Raw genomic sequence first — 20618 nt, 5'->3', positions numbered from 1 at the left:
TAATAATTTCATTTATTTAATGAAAAAATTTAATCAAACACCCATATCACTCGTGTAAAAATGTAACTACCTCCTTAGTAACTCAATCAACCATGGGGTGGCAGTGTAGTATAATGGGTAGAGAACTGGTCTTGTAACATAAAGGCCACAGGTTCACAGGTGCCATTGTACCCTTGTATCCACTGTATCCTTGAGCAAGATATTTAACTTAGCAAATTTAATATCCATTTAAGTTATCTAACTATGTAAAAACACTAACAGACGGATAATAGCGTCTGCTAAATGCCTGTAATGCAATGTAATGTAACCAATTAACCAAATTTAATTGATAACTTGTTTCAGCTGAGTGAACACAGCCAGCCTTGATTGCAGCCAGCCCTGTTGAATCTCAACCTCGCTCGTTTTGAACCTTACCATCAGAGGGAAGTAGTCACTACAAAGTTTCCACAAGCACACTATGTGCAGGTGTCTAGCCTCAGCTAAGGTCAGTGTTCGCAATAAGAAAGAGACAGGGCAAAACTGGGATTCATGGGCGAGTAGCAAGGTGGAAACCAGCACTATCCGAAAGGAACGTCAGTGCTCGGCACACATTCGCGAAAAAGGACCTGGCTGATCCCCAGGCCTTTTGAGATAATATTCCATGGACAGATGTTTTGCACTGAATTTGTGAAACAAAGAATCACAAGCTGAAACTATATTTTGGAATATATGAGTGTGTCAGTACTACTTCTTGCAAGGACCCAAGAAAACATGCTGCATTTTGTAACATTTGACCACTTGGAGGTACCATCCAAAAAGTAGTGATTATGGAAACAAAATACTGTCAAGTTGTGCACATGCAGGAATCTATGTCAGCTTCTTTAACATTCTACACTATATCAAACAGATGATGAAACTTGGGATGTTGTTTTAACGGTGGGTTGTAAAACAAATTTCTAAGCCATGTTAAACTTAAAACAAAATTGAAATTATGTCAAAATGAGAAATGCTTGATAATAACCACAATAACAACAATTATAATATAATAATTGTATTTATTTATTTTGCTACCAGTGAAAACATACACAATTGACAATCATAATAACGTGTAACAATGCTACTAATAAATTTAATAAGAGTATATTATGTTACTTGTTAGGTGGCCAAGCACCAAGGGTGCAGGGAAGATATCTTTCAAGGAAGATATCCATTATAACCTATCGTCTAGATTTTTAATTTAGGAGTAGTGTGCTTTACTTGCATTTCACATTACATGAGCACTTGCGGGCAAGACAGGACAGACAGAAAGGCAAGGATTGGGCAGCAGCAAGCTATGGGGGGGGGGGGGTGGGCAACTCGAGGGGACACTTTTGCTCTAGAGGGGTAAATGGGCTGGTGGTCCAGCGCCATTAGACCATTAAGTGTGGATGTGCCAGACTGAGAGGAACAAACAAAATCTTGCACACTCTGCTCATCTCCCTCTCCCACTGCAGCATGCAGTGCACCCCAGCAGCACAACTGTGGTGCGAAGGCTACTAAATTGTCACATAATTTCTTTTACATTTTTGCAGAAAACTCAGAAAGATACAAATTGAATATCACTGCCTGTGGCTATATTTATTAATTTAATTTAGTTAATTTGTTGATTGACTGACCAAAACTTACTTTTTTTTTTTTTTTTGAAGTGATATGGGAGTTTGATAACTATTTTTTCATTAAATAAAAGAAATAATCATTTCAAAATGCGTCTTGTGTTTACTCAGTTTGCCTTTGTCTATTATTACATTTTGTCTAAATATCTGAAACTAGTCAGTGTGACAAATATTAAAGAATAGAGGAAATCAGGAAGGGGGCGAATACTTTTTCACAGCACGGCATAAAAAAGTGCTGCAATTTCTACATGGTGAACACAAAATGAATGAAAGTACCCTTTTAATAAATGCTGAGAACCTGCACATTAACCACATGTGAATTGTTTGATTACATATCTAAAATAAATGTGGAGATTTCACTCAATTTAACTATTTAATCTGAATGTTATGTTAAACCCTTTCACCATTCTTTTAAAGACAGATAGGGAGCATTCAGCATGTAACATATGATAACTGGAATACAAATACAGGATGAATAAAATCAAAAACGTGTAATAATATCTAGCACATAGCACATGTCAAACACAATATATTTTGTTTGACATATGCTAAGTGTTAGATATTGTAATGATTAAAGAAAAGTTTAACAAAGTCTGTTTGGAAAAATAAAATTATGCAAGAAAGGAGAATTTTACAGTAGATGAGAATACAAAACAATTTTCTCCGCAGACTTCATCAGAGTCACTGGACAGGAGTTTCCCTGTAGGTTGCATGAGGCCACTTTAGAGGAAACAAGGCTTTCACTGCAGACTGCATCAGCGTTGGATCACTGAATTGAGCACTGTGCTGCAAGGAGAGGGGCCACATTTGCAGCCGCAGCTACTGCTGCTGGTCCGATCTCTGCAGCCACGGCAGCAGCTGCAGGTCCAATATTTGCAGCCACAGCTGCTGCTGCTGTTCCGATCTCTGCAGCCATGGCAGCAGCTGCTGTAGCTGCAGCAGTAAGCCCTCCAGCTCCTGCAGCTGCAGGAGCTGCAGTAGCCATCATCGCGGCTCCGGCCCCAATTCCCACCCCAGTTGCCATGAGTGCAGCCCCTCCCAGAATCAGCCACTTATTTTTGCGGAGGAAGTCATAGGAGCCCTCTGCTTCCTCCCGTGCACTCTCAGAATATCTGTCATCGATCTCTTTCTCCACCCGTTTGATTTCAGAATCGATAATCTTCCTGTACTCTTTTTCTTTCTGTCTCCTGGCCTTCTCCACATGTTCCAACTGTTTTAGCTTCTTGGTCTCCACCTCAAGCTGTTGCTCCACTTCAGCCTTCCTTGTACTCAGTGTCTTTATGTTCTGCTCGATACGTCTCTTCTTCAGCTCAGACTGCTGTTTCTCCTTGTTCATCTGGTTGGAGAAGTCTGCCCAGGCCACGTGCCACTTTGCAGTGGCATGCTTCTTCTCCCTTTCTATTTCTTCCCGTTTTCCCTCCAGATGTTCATGCTGGAAGTCTGCAAGGGCCTGGTCCATTTTCTGGAAGGCCGGGTTAGTGAAATAGGGTTTCTCTCTCTGTGCAAGCATGCGGTTGATCATCTCCAGCAGGTCTGCCACCTGGCCGTGATCCTCCCTGTCCTCATTGTTGAAGGGCAGGACCCTCCGGTCAAATCGCTCCACCAGGTCCTGAATTATTTTGCCTTGCTTGGAGATGAAGTTCTGGAAAGTGGCTCCCTTCAGCCTGTCGGCATGGGTGAAGATGAGGATGGTGTATTTGGCAGCATCGCTCTGGAAGATGGTCTGGATGATCTCCACGCTGCGCTGCTCTTCCTTGGTGAAGCGGCCGATCTGCAGCACCAGGAGTATGGCGTGCGGTCCTGGAGCGGACATGGCCAAACACCGCAGGATTTCATCCTGCACGTCCTGCTGGGAGAGTGAGGTGTCGAACAGGCCGGGCGTGTCCACCAGTGTCACTTTCCGCCCCAGCACCGTTCCCCGAGCCTTCTCACAGCCCCCAGTCACTGAGCTCATACACAGCTCCGATTTGAACCGCTCCTCACCCAGAATTGTGTTGCCTGTCGCGCTCTTCCCTGCCCCCGTCTTCCCCACCAACACCAGCCGCAGCTCCTGGGGAGGGCAACCCCTGCCATGTTGAGAATCTGTGGGAGAGATGGGAGACTGTTTCCACACAGGAAGTACTGACCGCTCACTGGATTCAGTAGCATCTTGCAGAACAGTGCTTATTATGATAATGTAAAAAGGTGGTTGGTTTGTACAAAACAAACTTTTCTACTTTGGCAAAGCACAAAAAATGATTGTGCTAATGCTGAGTGTTTATAAAATGGATTGCAACAGTCATTTAAGAGTGCTCACTGGCACAAATGCAGAAATTGCACTTAGTTGGCTGGTGTATGGGGAGCAAAAGTACAAAGAATGAAGTACATATTTAGGCAGGTTAGTAACAGTATGCACTTTTATTCACAAGACACACATTTCATCATCCACAAAGACTGACATACCGGAGAAGATTAGGCTATATAAGGACAGCCCCAATCCAAATATATTAAGCAAAGCCTACTCATTAAAATATCATATATTTTTCAGTATAACAGTATAAATGAAAAAGGGTGAGCCTATGAAAACTACAACTGGAATATAAATACTTTCAAAATTAAGGTAGCATCAGTTTCACCTCAAATATATTTGTTGCATGATGCCCCTTACTGTCATGTTACTTGATTGTTAAGCCAGTCAAATACAATCTCAATTATACGGTTATTAGGATCGTAAACAGATCGGTACGATAGTTTTTTGTTTGTTTCTTTTGGCTTGGAATTACTTTTCCCTAGGCAGCCTACTATAAGAGAACATTAATACTTACACCGACCTTTTGCACGGTACCACCCTTTTGAGGATTGCATATCTCTTCTTGGCACAAGTTCGGGTGCGATGGATACAAACTTTTCGGATGGTCTTCCGACAAAATAAATGAAATGGGGACACAAGTGATTCGTTGTAAACTTAAATGCAGTCGGTGGTTTTCGAAACGTGAATGCGACCCCAGAGGCTAGGTCGCAAATTCATGGGGATTTAACCTTTTCCGTTACTTGTTAGGAAAACGAAACTTAACATTCTGAGGTCTTGACGTCAAGCAAAATAACGAACCTCAAAGTTGTCCTACCCTCAATCTGGAATTGAAAAAATAAACTACAGTGGCCTTCGTGTATGGAGGACTAAATGTGCCAAAATTGAATAAATTATTAAACAAAAAAGTCAGAATTAAATAAATAAATAAATACTTAATTTTATTTCGAAATAATTAAATAATTCCCACCTCATGGCTATTTAATTATTTCATATTGTATTTCCGAATGGCTTCATTTCATTTCATAATGACACTTTTACGAAAGGCGCATTTCCGAATGGAGTTTTTATTTCCGAACTCCCTTTTTCATTTCATAATGACACTTCTCAAAATGGCAAGACCTCCTGTCAATCAATACGAGCGTGAAAAGTATTTGCCCATTTCGCGATTTCCTCTATTCTTGCATATTTTCCATACCGAATAGCTTCAGATCATTTGACAAAATGTAATATTAGACAAAGGGAAACTTAGTAAACACAGAATGTATTTAATTAAAAAAAAACAATCAAACATCCGTATCACCCGTGTGAAAACGTCATTGTTAGTTACTCAGTCAACCCAATTAACTAAATTAAATTTATAAATATTGTGGCGATCTTGCCTGTGTGTAACTAAATAATTGTTAGCTTGTTAGCGGTTAACTTGTCCCGCTCCGCGATCGTGTAAATACTCGTTATTTTGAATGTGTGTAGCCTGCTAGGAATCGCTTCCGTAGCGCTAGCAGCCCTCGGGTTTATGATTTGCACCGTCATGTTTCTGTCATTAGTCAATTAGCCAATACTGTTGTTGTATTCCCTGCCTGTCTCTGTTTTGCGTGTCTCGTGCTGCTGTTTCCCGCTGTATGTAAATCCGACCTTTGTGTGATGTGCCGTTAAGGCTGTGTGATTGGTTAGTCCCGTTGCGCCGGGGCAGCCAATAACGGCAAACGGGGTTTGACAAAATCAGGCTTCGCCCAGCTATGATAGTCAGTCTACGAATTACCGTTTAGAAGAGATGTCACAAATAAAGCGAAGCTCCCCGGGAGCGATTCGAAAACAGCCAAGCCAGTCTCCGTCTCTGCTTCCTCGCGAAATCGCCACAATATAGCCACAAACAGCGATTGTGGGGGCAAAGCACCACTGTAAAGAAACAAAATTAAAGTTTTGGAGTGGTCGAGTCAAAGTCCTGAATTGAACCCAAAAGAGATGTTGATGACCTAAAATAGACAGTTCGTGCTCAAAAACATAGCAATGTATGAATTAAAGCAGTGTTAGGTTGGTAGGTTTTTCCTCCACAGCAATGTGAAAAACGGACATTGCCGTTGAAGGTAGTGCACCCAGTTATTAAGTTTAAGGGGCAATTACTTTTTCACATGAGCGATATGGGTGTTTGATAGATTTTTTCATTAGGCTAAATAAAAGAAACAATAATTTCAAAATGTGTTTTGTGCTTACTCAATTCCCTTTGTCTAATATTACATTTTGCCTAAAGATCCGAAAGGAGGAAATATTTCTTCGCGGCACTGTACATTGTCCACACACGAAGGCCACTGTATTTTATTATATTTTTCAATTCCGGATTGAGGGTGGGACAACGTGGCATTTGTTTTCTACCTCACGATGTTTGGTTTCGTTTTCCTACCGAGTCGTTGCCAAGGACACGCAGCCTAGGCTACTGCCTAGACACTGGGGCACATTCTAGGTTTCTTAAACATTCGTAGGCTATGTATACAAGCAGGTGGTAGCGAGAACCTCAACTAAAACGTTTCCGAAGCGTTTCGAACGAAAACCGCTAGGCTAGTGTGCACGAGACACTATGGGTAAAAAGCGTCTGCCAAATTAATGTAATGTTATGTAATGTAATGTAACGAGACCTCAGGTCGGATTATTCCCAACGAATCGCCTGTGTCCTTGCACATTTGATATATTTTATACTTCACTTTATTTTGTAGGAAGATCATCCGAAAAGTTTGCACCCATGTGGAAACAGTCTCCCATCTCTCCCACAGATTCCCAACATGGCAGGGGTTGCCCTCCCCAGGAGCTGCGGCTGGTGTTGGTGGGGAAGACGGGGGCAGGGAAGAGCGCGACAGGCAACACAATTCTGGGTGAGGAGCGGTTCAAATCGGAGCTGTGTATGAGCTCAGTGACTGGGGGCTGTGAGAAGGCTCGGGGAACGGTGCTGGGGCGGAGAGTGACACTGGTGGACACGCCCGGCCTGTTCGACACCTCACTCTCCCAGCAGGACGTGCAGGATGAAATCCTGCGGTGTTTGGCCATGTCCGCTCCGGGACCGCACGCCATACTCCTGGTGCTGCAGATCGGTCGCTACACCGAGGAAGAGCAGCGCAGCGTGGAGATCATCCAGACCATCTTCCAGAGCGATGCTGCCCAATACACCATCCTCATCTTCACCCATGCCGACAAGCTGAAGGGAGACTCTTTCCAGAACTTCATCTCCAAGCAAGACAGAAGGATTCAGGACCTGGTGGAGCGATTTGACCGGAGGGTCCTGCCCTTCAACAATGAGGACAGGGAGGATCACGGCCAGGTGGCCGACCTGCTGGAGATGATCAACTGCATGCTTGCACAGCGAGAGAAACCCTATTTTACTAACCAGGCCTTCCAGAAAATGGACCAGGCCCTTGCAGTCTTCCAGCATGAACATCTGGAGGGAAAACAGGAAGAAATAGAAAGGGAGAAGAAGCATGCTGCTGCAGAGTGGGAAGTGGCCTGGGCAGACTTCTCCAACCAGATGAACAAGGAGAAACAGGAGTCTGAGCTGAAGAAGAGACGTGTCAATCAGAGCATAAAGACACTGAGTACAAGGAAGGCAGAAGTGGAGCAACAGCTCAAGGTGGAGACCAAGAAGCTAAAACAGTTGGAACAGGTGGAGAAGGCCAGGAGACAGAAAGAAAAAGAGTACAGGAAGATTATCGATTCTGAAATCAAACGGGTGGAGAAAGAGATCGATGACAGATATTCTGAGAGTGCACGGGAGGAAGCAGAGGGCTCCTATGACTTCCTCCGCAAAAATGCGTGGCTGATTCTGGGAGGGGCCGCGCTCGTGGCAACTGGGGTGGGAATTGGGGCCGGAGCCGCGGTGATGGCTACTGCAGCTCCTGCAGCTGCAGGAGCTGGAGGGCTTACTGCTGCAGCTGCAGCAGCTGCTGCCATAGTCGCAGAGATCGGACCAGCGGCAGCAGCTGTGGCTGCAAACATCGGACCTGCAGCTGCTGCCATGGCTGCAGAGTTCGGACCAGCAGCAGCAGCTGCGGCTGCAAAGGTGGGCCCTCTCCTTGCAACACAGTGCTCAATTCAGTGATCCAACAGTGATGCAGTCTGCAGTGAAAGCCTTGTTTCCTCGAAAGTGGCCTCATGCAACCTACAGGGAAACTCCTGTACAGTGACTCTGATGAAGTCTGTGGAGAAACTAGTTTTGTATTCTAATCTGCAGTAAAATTCTCCTTTCCTGCATAATTCATTTTTCCAAACAGACTTAAACTTTTATTTAATCATTACAATATGTAGTACTTAACATATGTCAAACAAAACATGTTGTGTTTTACATGTGTGCTAGATATTAGTATACTTATATGATATGATTTTATTCATCCTGTATTTGTATTCCAGTTATCATATGTTACGTGCTGAATGCTCTGTATCTGTCTTTAAAAGAAAGGTGAAAGGGTTTAACATAACATTCAGATTAAATAGTTAAATTGAGTGAAATCTCCACATTTATTTTAGATATGTAATCAAACAATTAACATGTGGGTAATGTGCAGGTTCTCAGCATTTATTGAAAGGGTACTTTTGTTCATTTTGTATTCACCATGTAGAAATTACAGCATTTCTTTTACAGTGCTGTGAAAAAGTATTCGCCCCCTTCCTGATTCACTCTCTTATTGAGTATTTCATGTCTCACTAAATGGTTTCAGATCTTTAGACAAAATATAACATTAGACTAAGGGAAACAGTAAACAAAAACACATTTTAAAAATAATAATTTAATTTATTTAATGAAAATGTTGTCAAACACCCATATCACTCGTGTGAAAATGTAACTGCCTCCTTAGTTGCTCAGTCAACCATGGGGTGGCAGTGTAGTATAATAGGTAGAGACCTGGTCTTGTAACATAAAGGCCGCAGGTTCACAGGTGCCATTGTACCCTTGTATCCACTGTATCCTTGAGCAAGATATTTAACTTAGCAAATTTAATATCCATTTAAGTTATGTAATTATGTAAAAACGCTAGCAGATGGATAATAGCGTCTGCTAAATGCCTGTAATGCAATGTAATGTAACCAATTAACCAAATTTAATTGATAACTTGTTTCAGCTGAGTGAACACAGCCAGCCCTGACTGCAGCCAGCCCTGTTGAATCTCAACCTCGCTCGTTTTGAACCTTACCATCAGAGTGAAGTAGTCACTACAAAGTTTCCACAAGCACACTATGTGCAGGTGTCTAGCCTCAGCTAAGGTCAGTGTTCGCAATAAGACAGAGACAGGGCAAAACTGGGATTCATGGGAGAGTAGCAAGGTGGAAACCAGCACTATCCGAAAGGAACATCATTGCATTACATTACATTACAGGCATTTAGCAGACGCTCTTATCCAGAGCGACTTACACAACTCCATTTATACAGCTGGATACATACTGAAGCAATGCAGGTTAAGTACCTTGCTCAAGGGTACAACGGCAGTGTCCTTACCCGGGAATCGAACCTACAACCTTTCGGTTACAAGTCTAGTTCCTTACCCACTGTGCTACACTCCGTCCTCATCTCGTCTCACATTCGTGAAAAAGGACCTGGCTGATCCCCAGGCCTTTCGAGATAATATTCCATGGACAGATGAGTCAAAAGTGGTGCTTTTTGAACGGCATGGGCGCCATTATATCAGGCATAAAGCAAATACAGCATTTCACAGTGAGAACATCATACCAACAGTTAAACATGGTGGTGGCAGTGTGATGGTGTGGGGATGCTTTTCTGCCTCGGGACCTGGACAACTTGCCATTATTGAAGGAATGATTAATTCAGCTCTGCACTAAAAAGGCATGTCTGGCCATCCGTCCGGGAGCTGAGACTGAAAGGTAATTTGGTAACGCAGCACGACAACGTAAACAATAATTTAAAAAACACAAAAAGTAAGTCTACATCTCAATGGCTGAAAAGAAACAAAAAAAAATGCAGTTTTTGAGTGCCCTATTCAGGCCTGAAATGAGCAGTTCATATTCGAAAAACCTAAAAAAATTCCAAAAATTCCAAAAATTCCTCCTCAGTAAAGTAAAGGATTGATGTCAAATTATAGGAAGCATTTGGTTGCATTGCTACTAAAGGTGCTGCAACCAGTTATTATATTTAAATGGTAAAATGACATTCTCTTAAATGCAGTCCATTTAAATTTAAGGGGGAAGCTACTTTTTCACATGGGTGATATGATTATTTGATAACTTTTTTCATTAGATAAATTAAATAATAATCTTAAATATGTTTTGTGTTGACTCAACAACAATGAAAAACAAAATGTCAAATATTACATTTTGTCTAAAGATCTGAAAGCAATCAGTGTGACAAATATGCAATAGTAGAGGAAACCAGGCAAATACTTTTTCATCTCACTCTATATATGCTTGAAAGCACTGATAAATCATGGTTATCTGTTATAAAATTGAATTATAACCCTGTACTATTATTATGACAATTTGATTCCAAAGTTATATTTTGCTCTCTTATCTGGTGTCAGGGTCACCATTTCATAGCCAATCATTATTGCTATTGTCTGATATTAGAACTACAAGAACACATTTAGAACAGCTTGTATTCACAAATAAAATGTCAAATACTATAATTTTTTTTTGGTCAAGGCTGGCTGAATGTAAGTCTGGAGTTGTCTAGCAACGACAATTTATCTGCGATAAATTGTCGTTTGGAATGGCTGTCGTTTATCTGCGACAGCCATTCCAAGTTGAAGTCTGTGGTGACGGTGAATCAGGTTTAAAAAATTACACATTTTTCTTATTTAAAGTTTAGTAACTGGAACACAAGTCATACTTGGTCAAGAGCAGTAACTTCAGGATTTATTGAGTATATTTTGAAGAATTCATTTTTTAAAAGATACACAGCTTTTTCTCATAACTCTTAATATTACCTCTTGATAGGATTTAAATATTTTGTTTCGCATTAACCAATGTACTGTAAAATAATTACTGTTTACAGTTACCATTCACAAACACTGTTACTGTTAGCATACCTGTATACACATGCATACTTGTTGGGATTTGTTGCGTTTGACTGTAGTTTAGACATTTTTGTTCAAAACTGAGTGACTGGGGTTTTTTGACAGAAGAGTACAAAAGGACAACATTACATGCCAGGGGGAAGCAATGACACTCTGAAACAAAAACACTGTATCTGTTCCTAAGTTTGATCATGATAACAGCCTTTCTGTTAAAAGAGGAGAAAATCGTTTCAATATAAAGCTTAGCACCATCTGCAATAAGTAAAAACAACTTTGATGTGTGTATGCAATATTTAGCTAAAAGAAAAACTACATTAATCAAATAGAAAATATCAGCATCCTTTTTCTTGTAATTTGTGAAACAAAGAATCACAAGCTGAAACTATATTTTGGAATATATGAGTGTGTCAGTACTACTTCTTCTTGCAAGGACCCAAGAAAACATGCTGCATTTTGTAACATTTGACCACTTGGAGGTGCTATCCAAAAAGTGGTGATTATGGAAACAAAACACTGTCAAATTGTGCATAGGCAGGAATCTATGTCAGCTTCTTTAACATTCTACACTATATCAAACAGATGATGAAACTTGGGATGTTGTTTTAATGGTGGGTTGTAAAACAAATTTCTAAGCCATGTTAAACTTAAAACAAAATTGAAATTATGTCAAAATGAGAAATGCTTGATAATAACCACAATAACAACAATTATAATATAATAATTGTATTTATTTATTTTGCTACCAGTGAAAACACACACCATTGACAATCATAATAACGTGTAACAATGCTAATAATAAATTTAATAAGAGTTTAGGGTCATATTATGTTCCTTGTTAGGTGGCCAAGCACCAAGGGTGCAGGGAAGATATCTTTCAAGGAAGATATCCATTATAATCTATAGTCTAGATTTTTTATTTAGGAGTAGTGTGCTTTGTTTTGCCATTTTCTCCCAGGTGCCCCGACCAACCAGCATGAGTCACTAATGCAACGATCAGGACTCATACCCTCACCGGCTTCCCACCTGCGAACACTGCCAATTGTCTTCATAGGAACGTCTGACCAAGCCAGAAGTACCACTGCCGGGGATTGAACCCGGCCAGGAGTAGTGTGCTTTACTTGCATTTCACATTACATGAGCACTTGCGGGCAAGACAGGACAGGGAGAAAGGCAAGGATTGGGCAGCAGCGAGCAATGGAGGAGGGGGGGGGCATTCGGCAACTCGAGGGGGCACTTTTGCTCTAGAGGGGCAAATGGGCTGGTGGTCCAGCGCCACTAGGCCATTAAGTGTGCATGTGCCAGACTGAGAGGAACAAACAACTGAAACATGCACACTCTGCTCATCTCCCTCTCCCACTGCAGCATGCAGTGCACCCCGGCAGCACAGCTGTGGTGCGAAGGCTACTAAATTGTCGCATAATTTCTTTTACATTTCTGCAGAAAACTCAGAAAGATACAAATTGAAGTTGCTCTGCATATAATCCTGGATGCTTGGCCCCCAATATCACTGCCTGTGGCTATATTTATTAATTTAATTTAGTTTTGTTGATTGACTGACCAAAAATGACTTTTTTTCACACGAGTGATATGGGAGTTTGATAACTTTTCTTTCATTAAATAAAAGAAATAATCATTTCAAAATGCATCTTGTGTTTACTCAGTTTGCCTTTGTCTAATATTACGTTTTGTCTAAATATCTGAAACTAGTCAGTGTGACTAGTGATAGAGGAAATCAGGAAGGGGGCGAATACTTTTTCACAGCACTGTATAAAAAAGGGCTGCAATTTCTACATGGTGAATACAAAATGAATGAAAGTACCCTTTTAATAAATGCTGAGAACCTGCACATTAACGACATGTGAATTGTTTGATTACATGTCTAAAATAAATGTGAAGATTTCACTCAATTTAACTATTTAATCTGAATGTTATGTTAAACCCTTTCACCATTCTTTTAAAGACAGATAGGGAGCATTCAGCATGTAACATATGATAACTGGAATACAAATACAGGATGAATAAAATCAAAAAGGTATGCTAATATCTAGCACACAGCACAGCACAACATTTTTTGTTTGACATATGCTACGTGCTAGATATTGTAAAGATTAAAGAAAAGTTTAAGTCTGTTTGGAAAATAAAATTATGCAGGAAAGGAGAATTTTACTGTAGATGGGAATATAAAACAATTTTCTCCCTGCAGACTTAATCAGAGTCACTGGAGTTTCCCTGTAGGTTGCATGAGGCCACTTTAGAGGAAACAAGACTTTCACTGCAGACTGCATCAGCGTTGGATCACTGAATTGAGCACTGTGCTGCAAGGAGAGGGCCCACCTTTGCAGCCACAGCTGCTGCTGCTGGTCTGATCTCTGCAGACATGGCAGCAGCTGCTGCCATGGCTGCAAAGGTCGGCCCTGTTGGGGCTCCTGCTCTAGTTGCCATGAGCACGGCCCCTCCCAGAATCAGCCACGCATTTTTGCGGAGGAAGTCATAGGAGCCCTCTGCTCCTCTGTCATCGATCTCTCTCACCCGTTTGATTTCAGAATCGATAATCTTCCTGTACTCTTTTTCTTCCTGTCTCCTGGCCTTCTCCAGCTGTTCCAACTGTTTTAGCTTCTTGGTCTCCACCTCAAGCTGTTGCTCCACTTCTGCCTTCTTTGTACTCAGTGTCTTTATGCTCTGCTTGACACGTCTCTTCTTCAGCTCAGACTCCTGTTTCTCCTTGTTCATCTGGTTGGAGAAGTCTGCCCAGGCCACTTCCCACTTTGCAGTGGCATGCTTCTTCTCCCTTTCTATTTCTTCCTGTTTTCTCTCCAGATGTTCATGCTGGAAGACTTCCAGGGCCTGGTCCATATTCTGGAAGGCCTGGTTAGTGAAATAGGGTTTCTCTCTCTGTGCAAGCATGCGGTTGATCATCTCCAGCAGGTCTGCCACCTGGCCGTGATCCTCCCTGTCCTCATTGTTGAAGGGCAGGACCCTCCGGTCAAATCGCTCCACCAGGTCCTGAATTATTTTGCCTTGCTTGGAGATGAAGTTCTGGAAAGTGGCTCCCTTCAGCCTGTCGGCATGGGTGAAGATGAGGATGGTGTATTGGGCAGCATCGCTCTGGAAGATGGTCTGGATGATCTCCACGCTGCGCTGCTCTTCCTTGGTGAAGCGGCCGATCTGCAGCACCAGGAGTATGGCGTGCGGTCCCGGAGCGGACATGGCCAAACACCGCAGGATTTCATCCTGCACGTCCTGCTGGGAGAGTGAGGTGTCGAACAGGCCGGGCGTGTCCACCAGTGTCACTCTCCGCCCCAGCACCGTTCCCCGAGCCTTCTCACAGCCCCCAGTCACTGAGCTCATACACAGCTCCGATTTGAACCGCTCCTCACCCAGAATTGTGTTGCCTGTCGCGCTCTTCCCTGTCCCCGTCTTCCCCACCAACACCAGCCGCAGCTCCTGGGGAGGGCAACCCCTGCCATGTTGGGAATCTGTGGGAGAGATGGGAGACTGTTTCCACACAGGAAGTACTGAGCGCTCACTGGATTCAGTAGCATCTTGCACAACAGTGCTTATTATGATAATGTGAAAAGGTGGTTGGTTTGTACAAAACAAACATTTCTACTTTGGCAAAGCACAAAAAATGATTGTGGTAATGCTGAGTGTTTATAAAATGGATTGCAACAGTCATTTAAGAGTGTTCACTGGCACAAATACAGAAACTGCACTTAGTTGGCTGGTGTCTGGGGAGCAAAAGTACAAAGAATGAAGTACATATTTAGGTAGGTTAGTAACAGTATGTACTTTTATTCACAAGACACACATTTCATCATCCACAAAGACTGACATACCGGAGAAGATTAGGCTATATAAGGGAAGCCCCAAATCAAATATATTAAGCAAAGCCTACTCATTAAAATATCATATATTTTTCAGTATAACAGTATAAATGAAAAAGGGTGAGCCTATGAAAACTACTGGAATATAAATACTTTCAAAATTAAGGTAGCATCAGTTTCACCTCAAATATATTTGTTGCATGATGCCCCTTACTGTCATGTTACTTGATTGTTAAGCCAGTCAAATACAATTTCAATTATACGTTTATTAGGATCTTAAACAGATCGGTACGATAGTTTTTTGTTTGTTTGTTTTGGCTTGGAATTACTTTTCTCTAGGCAGCCTACTATAAGAGAACATTATTACTTATACCGACCTTTTGCACGGTACCACCCTTTTGAGGATTGCATATCTCTTCTTGGCACAAGTTCGCGTGCGATGGATACAAACTTTTCGGATGGTCTTCCGACAAAATAAATGAAATGGGGACACAAGTGATTCGTTGTAAACTTAAATGCAGTCGGTGGTTTTCGAAACGTAGAATACGCCCCCAGAGGCTAGGTCGCAAATTCATGGGGATTTAACCTTTTCCGTTACTTGTTAGGAAAACGAAATTTAACATTCTTGACGTCAAGCAAAATAACGAACCTCAAAGTTGTCCTACCCTCAATCTGGAATTGAAAAAATAAAATACAGTGGCCTTCGTGTATGGAGGACTAAATGTGCCCAAATTGAATAAATTATTAAATTAAAAAAAAAAAAAGTTAGAATTAATTAAATAAATAAATAAATAAATAAATACTTAATTTTATTTCGAAATAATTAAATAATTCCCATCTCATGGCTATTTAATTATTTCATATTGTATTTCCGAATGGCTTCATTTCATTTCATAATGACACTTTTACGAATGGCGCATTTCCGAATGGCGTTTTTATTTCCGAACTCCCTTTTTCATTTCATAATGACACTTTTCAAAATGGCAAGACCTCCTGTCAATCAACACGAGCGTGAAAAATTATTAGCCCACATCGCGATTTCGTATATTCTTGCCTATTTTCCACTACCGAATAGCTTCAGATCTTTCGACAAAATGTAATATTAGACAAAGGGAAACTTAGTAAACACAAAATTTATTTAATTAAAAAGACAATCAAACATCCGTATCACCCGAGTGAAAAAGTCATTGTTAGTTACTCAGTCAACCCAATTAACTAAATTAAATTTATAAATATAGCCACAAACAGCGATTGTGGGGGCAAAGCACCACTGTAAAGAAACAAAATTAAAGTTTTGGAGTGGCCGAGTCAAAGTCCTGAATTGAACCCAAAAGAGATGCTGTGGCAGGACCTAAAATTGACAGTTCGTGCTCAAAAACGTACCAATGTATGAATTAAAGCAGTGTTAGGTTGGTAGGTTTTTCCCCCCAACAATGTGAAAAACGAACATTGCCGTTGAAGGTAGTGCACCCAGTTATTAAGTTTAAGGGGAAATTACTTTTTCACATGGGCGATATGGGTGTTTGATAGCTTTTTTCATTAGGCTAAATAAAAGAAACAATAATTTCAAAATGTGTTTTGTGCTTACTCAATTCCCTTTGTCTAATATTACATTTTGCCTAAAGATCCGAAACTATTCAGAGTGACAAATATGCAAGAATAGAGGAAATCGGGAAAGGAGGAAATACTTCTTCACGGCACTGTACCGACAATTTCAATTGTCCACACACGAAGGCCATTGTATTTTATTATATTTTTTAATTCCGGATTGAGGGTGGGAAAACGTGGCATTTGTTTTCTACCTCAGGATGCGAAGTTTGCCTACCGAGTCGCTGCCAAGGACACGTAGCCTACTGCCTAGACACTGGGGCTCATTCCATTACATTACATTACATTATAGGCATTTAGCTGACGCTCTTATCCAGAGCGACTTACAACAGTGTAACCAAACTCAGGATCAAGTCCACTTAAGTCCATTGAATAAAATGCAGATAAAAAGCCTTTACTATAGTAGCATACAGTAAGGAGAAACAAGATAGTCTGAACCAAAAAATTTTTTTTGGTTCCAGGTTTAGAAAACATTTGTAGGTATGCAGGTGGTAGCGAAAACCTCAACTAAGAGCGTTTCCGAAGCGTTCGGGTTCGAAAACCGCTAGGCTAGTGTACACGAGACCTCAGGTTGGATTATTCTCAACGAATCACCTGTGTCCTTGCTGCACATTTAATTTAATTTGTACTTCACTTTATTTTGTAGGAAGACCATCAGAGATGCCTGTACCCATCTGACCCGAATCTGTGCAAACAAGAGATATGCAATCCGCAAATAGGTCACACCGTGTGAAAGGCCGGTATCGGTGTTATTATTCTGGTATAGTAGACTACTGAAAAAAGTAATTCCAAGCCACACAAAAAAAGAAACTATCGTACCGATCTGTTTAAGATCCGAACAAAGGTATAATTTTAATTTTAGTTGACTGGCTTAACAATGCAGTAACATGACAGTAAGGGGCATCATTCAACAAATATTTCTGAGGTGAAACTGATGCTACCTTAATTTTGAAAATATTTATATTTCAGTTGTAGTCTTCATAGTACACACTCTTTTTCATTTATACTGTTATACCTAAAAATATATTATCAAGCAATGAGTAGGATTGGCGTTGCTTAATATATTTGAATTGGGGCTTTCCTTATATAGCCTAACCTTCTCTGGTATGTCAGTCTTTGGGGATGATGAAATGCGTGTCCTGTGAATAAATGTACATCCTGTAACTAACTTACCTAAATACCTACTTCATTCTTTGTATTTTTGCTGCCCAAACACCAGCCAACTAAGTGCAGTTTCTGCATTTGTGCCAGTGAACACTCTTAAATGACTGCTGCCATCCTTTTTATAACCACTCAGCATTAGCACAATCATTTTTTGTGCTTTGCCAAAGTAGAAATGTTTGTTTTGTACAAACCAACCACCTTTTTACATTATCATAATAAGCACTGTTGTGCAAGATGCTACTGAATCCAGTGAGCGGTCAGTACTTCCTGTGTGGAAATAGTCTAAAGTGGCCTCATGCAACCTACAGGGAAACTCCTCTACAGTAAGTCTGATGAGGCCTGTGGAGAAACTAGTTTTGTATTCTCATCTGCAGTAAAATTATCCTTTCCTGCGTAATTTTATTTTCCAAACAGACTTTGTTAAACTTTTCTTTAATCATTACAATATCTAGCACTTAGCATATGTCAAACAAAAAAATGTTGTGTTTTACATGTGCTATGTGCTAGATATTAGTATACTTATTTGATTTTATTTATCCTGTATTTGTATTCCAGTTATATGTTACATGCCGAATGCTCTCTATCTGTCTTTGAAAGAAAGGTGAAAGGGTTTAACATAACATTCAGTTTAAATAGTTAAATTGACTGAAATCTATTTTTTTTTAAATTGACTAACAATTATTTTAAATGTGAATATGAATATTTCATGTCTCATTAAATGGTTTAAGATCTTTAGACAAAATATAACATTAGACTAAGGGAAACAGTAAACCAAAACACATTTTTAAAATAATAATTTCATTTATTTAATGAAAAAATTTAATCAAACACCCATATCACTCGTGTAAAAATGTAACTACCTCCTTAGTAACTCAATCAACCATGGGGTGGCAGTGTAGTATAATGGGTAGAGAACTGGTCTTGTAACATAAAGGCCACAGGTTCACAGGTGCCATTGTACCCTTGTATCCACTGTATCCTTGAGCAACATATTTAACTTAGCAAATTTAATATCCATTTAAGTTATCTAACTATGTAAAAACACTAACAGACGGATAATAGCGTCTGCTAAATGCCTGTAATGCAATGTAACGTAACCAATTAACCAAATTTAATTGATAACTTGTTTCAGCTGAGTGAACACAGCCAGCCTTGATTGCAGCCAGCCCTGTTGAATCTCAACCTCGCTCCTTTTGAACCTTACCATCAGAGGGAAGTAGTCACTACAAAGTTTCCACAAGCACACTATGTGCAGGTGTCTAGCCTCTGCTAAGGTCAGTGTTCGCAATAAGAAAGAGACAGGGCGAAACTGGGATTCATGGGCGAGTAGCAAGGTGGAAACCAGCACTATCCGAAAGGAACGTCAGTGCTCGGCACACATTCGCGAAAAAGGACCTGGCTGATCCCCAGGCCTTTCGAGATAATATTCCATGGACAGATGTTTTGCACTGAATTTGTGAAACAAATAATCACAAGCTGAAACTATATTTTGGAATATATGAGTGTGTCAGTACAACTTCTTGCAAGGACCCAAGAAAACATGTTGCATTTTGTAACATTTGACCACTTGGAGGTGCTATCCAAAAAGTGGTGATTATGGAAACAAAACACTGTCAAATTGTGCATAGGCAGGAATCTATGTCAGCTTCTTTAACATTCTACACTATATCAAACAGATGATGAAACTTGGGATGTTGTTTTAACGGTGGGTTGTAAAACAAATTTCTAAGCCATGTTAAACTTAAAACAAAATTGAAATTATGTCAAAATGAGAAATGCTTGATAATAATCACAATAACAACAATTAATATATAATAATTGTATTTATTTATTTTGCTACCAGTGAAAACATACACCATTGACAATCATAATAACGTGTAACAATGCTAATAATAAATTTAATAAGAGTTTAGGGTCATATTATGTTCCTTGTTAGGTGGCCAAGCACCTAAGCATCTTTCAAGGAAGATATCCATTATAATCTCTAGTCTAGATTTTTTATTTAGGAGTAGTGTGCTTTGTTTTGCCATTTTCTCCCAGGTGCCCCGACCAACCAGCATGAGTCACTAATGCAACGATCAGGACTCATACCCTCACCGGCTTCCCACCCCAAATATATGAATATATTTATTCATTTAATTTAGTTAATTTGTTGATTGACTGACCAAAAATTACTTTTTTTCACACAAGTGATATGGGAGTTTGATAACTGTTTTTTCATTAAATAAAAGAACTAATCATTTCAAAATGCGTCTTGTGTTTACTCAGTTTGCCTTTGTCTAATATTATGTTTTGTCTAAATATCTGAAACTAGTCAGTGTGACAAATATTAAAGAATAGAGGAAATCAGGAAGGGGCAAATACTTTTTCACAGCACGGAGTGCAGAGTCACAGTACGGAGTGTAGCACAGTGGGTAAGGAACCGGGCTTGTAACCGAAAGGTCGCAGGTTCGATTCCTGGGTAAGGACACTGCCGTTGTACCCTTGAGCAAGGTACTTAACCGGAATTGCTTCAGTATATATCCAGCTGTATAAATGGATACAATGTAAAATGCTATGTAAAGGTTGTGTAAGTCGCTCTGGATAAGAGCGTCTGCTAAATGCCAGTAATGTAATGTAACAGCACTGTATAAAAAAGTGCTGCAATTTCTACATGGTGAATATGGAATGAAAGTACCCTTTTAATAAAAGCTGAGAACCTGCACATTAACCACATGTGAATTGTTTGATTACATATCTAACATAAATGTGGAGATTTCCCTTTCACCATTCTTTTAAAGACAGATAGAGAGAATTCAGAATGTAACATGATAACTGGAATACAAATACAGGATGAATAAAATCAAAAAGGTATACTAATATCTAGCACACAGCACATGTCAAACACAATATATTTTGTTCGACATATGCTAAGTGCTAGATATTGTAATGATTAAAGAAAAGTTTAACAAAGTCTGTTTGGAAAAATAAAATTATGCAAGAAAGGAGAATTTTACTGTAGATGAGAATACAATTTTCTCCGCAGACTTCATCAGAGTCACTGTACAGGAGTTTCCCTGTAGGTTGCATGAGGCCACTTTAGAGGAAACAAGGCTTT

The 20618-nt window shown here is 40.3% G+C and overlaps 2 protein-coding genes and 1 long non-coding RNA gene across 5 annotated transcripts; 2 read left to right on the top strand and 1 right to left on the bottom strand.

Annotated features, from left to right (window-relative positions):
• Positions 1-1991: 1991 nt before the first annotated feature.
• On the bottom strand, positions 1992-15378 carry LOC118216436 (GTPase IMAP family member 9-like). 3 transcript variants are annotated; one of them, XM_035397595.1, is made up of 3 exons: positions 15127-15378; positions 13446-14401; positions 1992-2754 (listed from the first exon to the last, which is right to left on the bottom strand). In XM_035397595.1, the coding sequence occupies exons 1-3, from the start codon at positions 15158-15160 to the stop codon at positions 2398-2400; spliced, it is 1347 nt and encodes a 448-aa protein (XP_035253486.1). In that variant the 5' UTR covers positions 15161-15378; the 3' UTR covers positions 1992-2397. The 3 variants fall into 3 exon arrangements, with proteins under 3 accessions (XP_035253486.1, XP_035253484.1, XP_035253485.1); XM_035397593.1 differs by lacking the exons at positions 13446-14401; positions 15127-15378 and adding an exon at positions 4436-5356 and having other exon boundaries at positions 1992-3713; XM_035397594.1 differs by lacking the exons at positions 13446-14401; positions 15127-15378 and adding an exon at positions 4442-4847 and having other exon boundaries at positions 1992-3713.
• LOC118216438 (GTPase IMAP family member 7-like) lies at positions 6340-8403 on the top strand. The gene is made up of 2 exons (XM_035397597.1): positions 6340-6497; positions 6687-8403. Exons 1-2 carry the CDS (start codon positions 6494-6496, stop codon positions 8000-8002), a joined length of 1320 nt encoding a protein of 439 aa, XP_035253488.1. The 5' UTR covers positions 6340-6493; the 3' UTR covers positions 8003-8403.
• Positions 12896-20478, top strand: LOC118216460. Its single transcript, XR_004763015.1, has 2 exons — positions 12896-12957; positions 20372-20478. It is a non-coding gene; the product is annotated as an uncharacterized LOC118216460 (long non-coding RNA).
• Positions 20479-20618: the final 140 nt, after the last annotated feature.

This window comes from Anguilla anguilla, chromosome 17 (assembly GCF_013347855.1).
Source record: "Anguilla anguilla isolate fAngAng1 chromosome 17, fAngAng1.pri, whole genome shotgun sequence".
In the NCBI taxonomy this organism is placed as follows: domain Eukaryota; kingdom Metazoa; phylum Chordata; class Actinopteri; order Anguilliformes; family Anguillidae; genus Anguilla; species Anguilla anguilla.
The sequence above is the reverse complement of the archived record's forward strand: the minus strand, read 5'-3'. Positions and strand labels throughout refer to the sequence as shown.

What these genes read in the sequence shown, in the direction of transcription:
- LOC118216436 (XM_035397593.1), bottom strand. Translation starts at nt 4,475, where the DNA reads ATGCAATCCTCAAAAGGGTGGTACCGTGCAAAAGGTCGGT. An exon ending in GTACCGTGCAAAAGGTCGGT is followed by an intron (nt 3,714 to 4,435) that starts GTAAGTATTAAT and finishes TCTCTCCCACAG; the next exon opens with ATTCTCAACATGGCAGGGGT.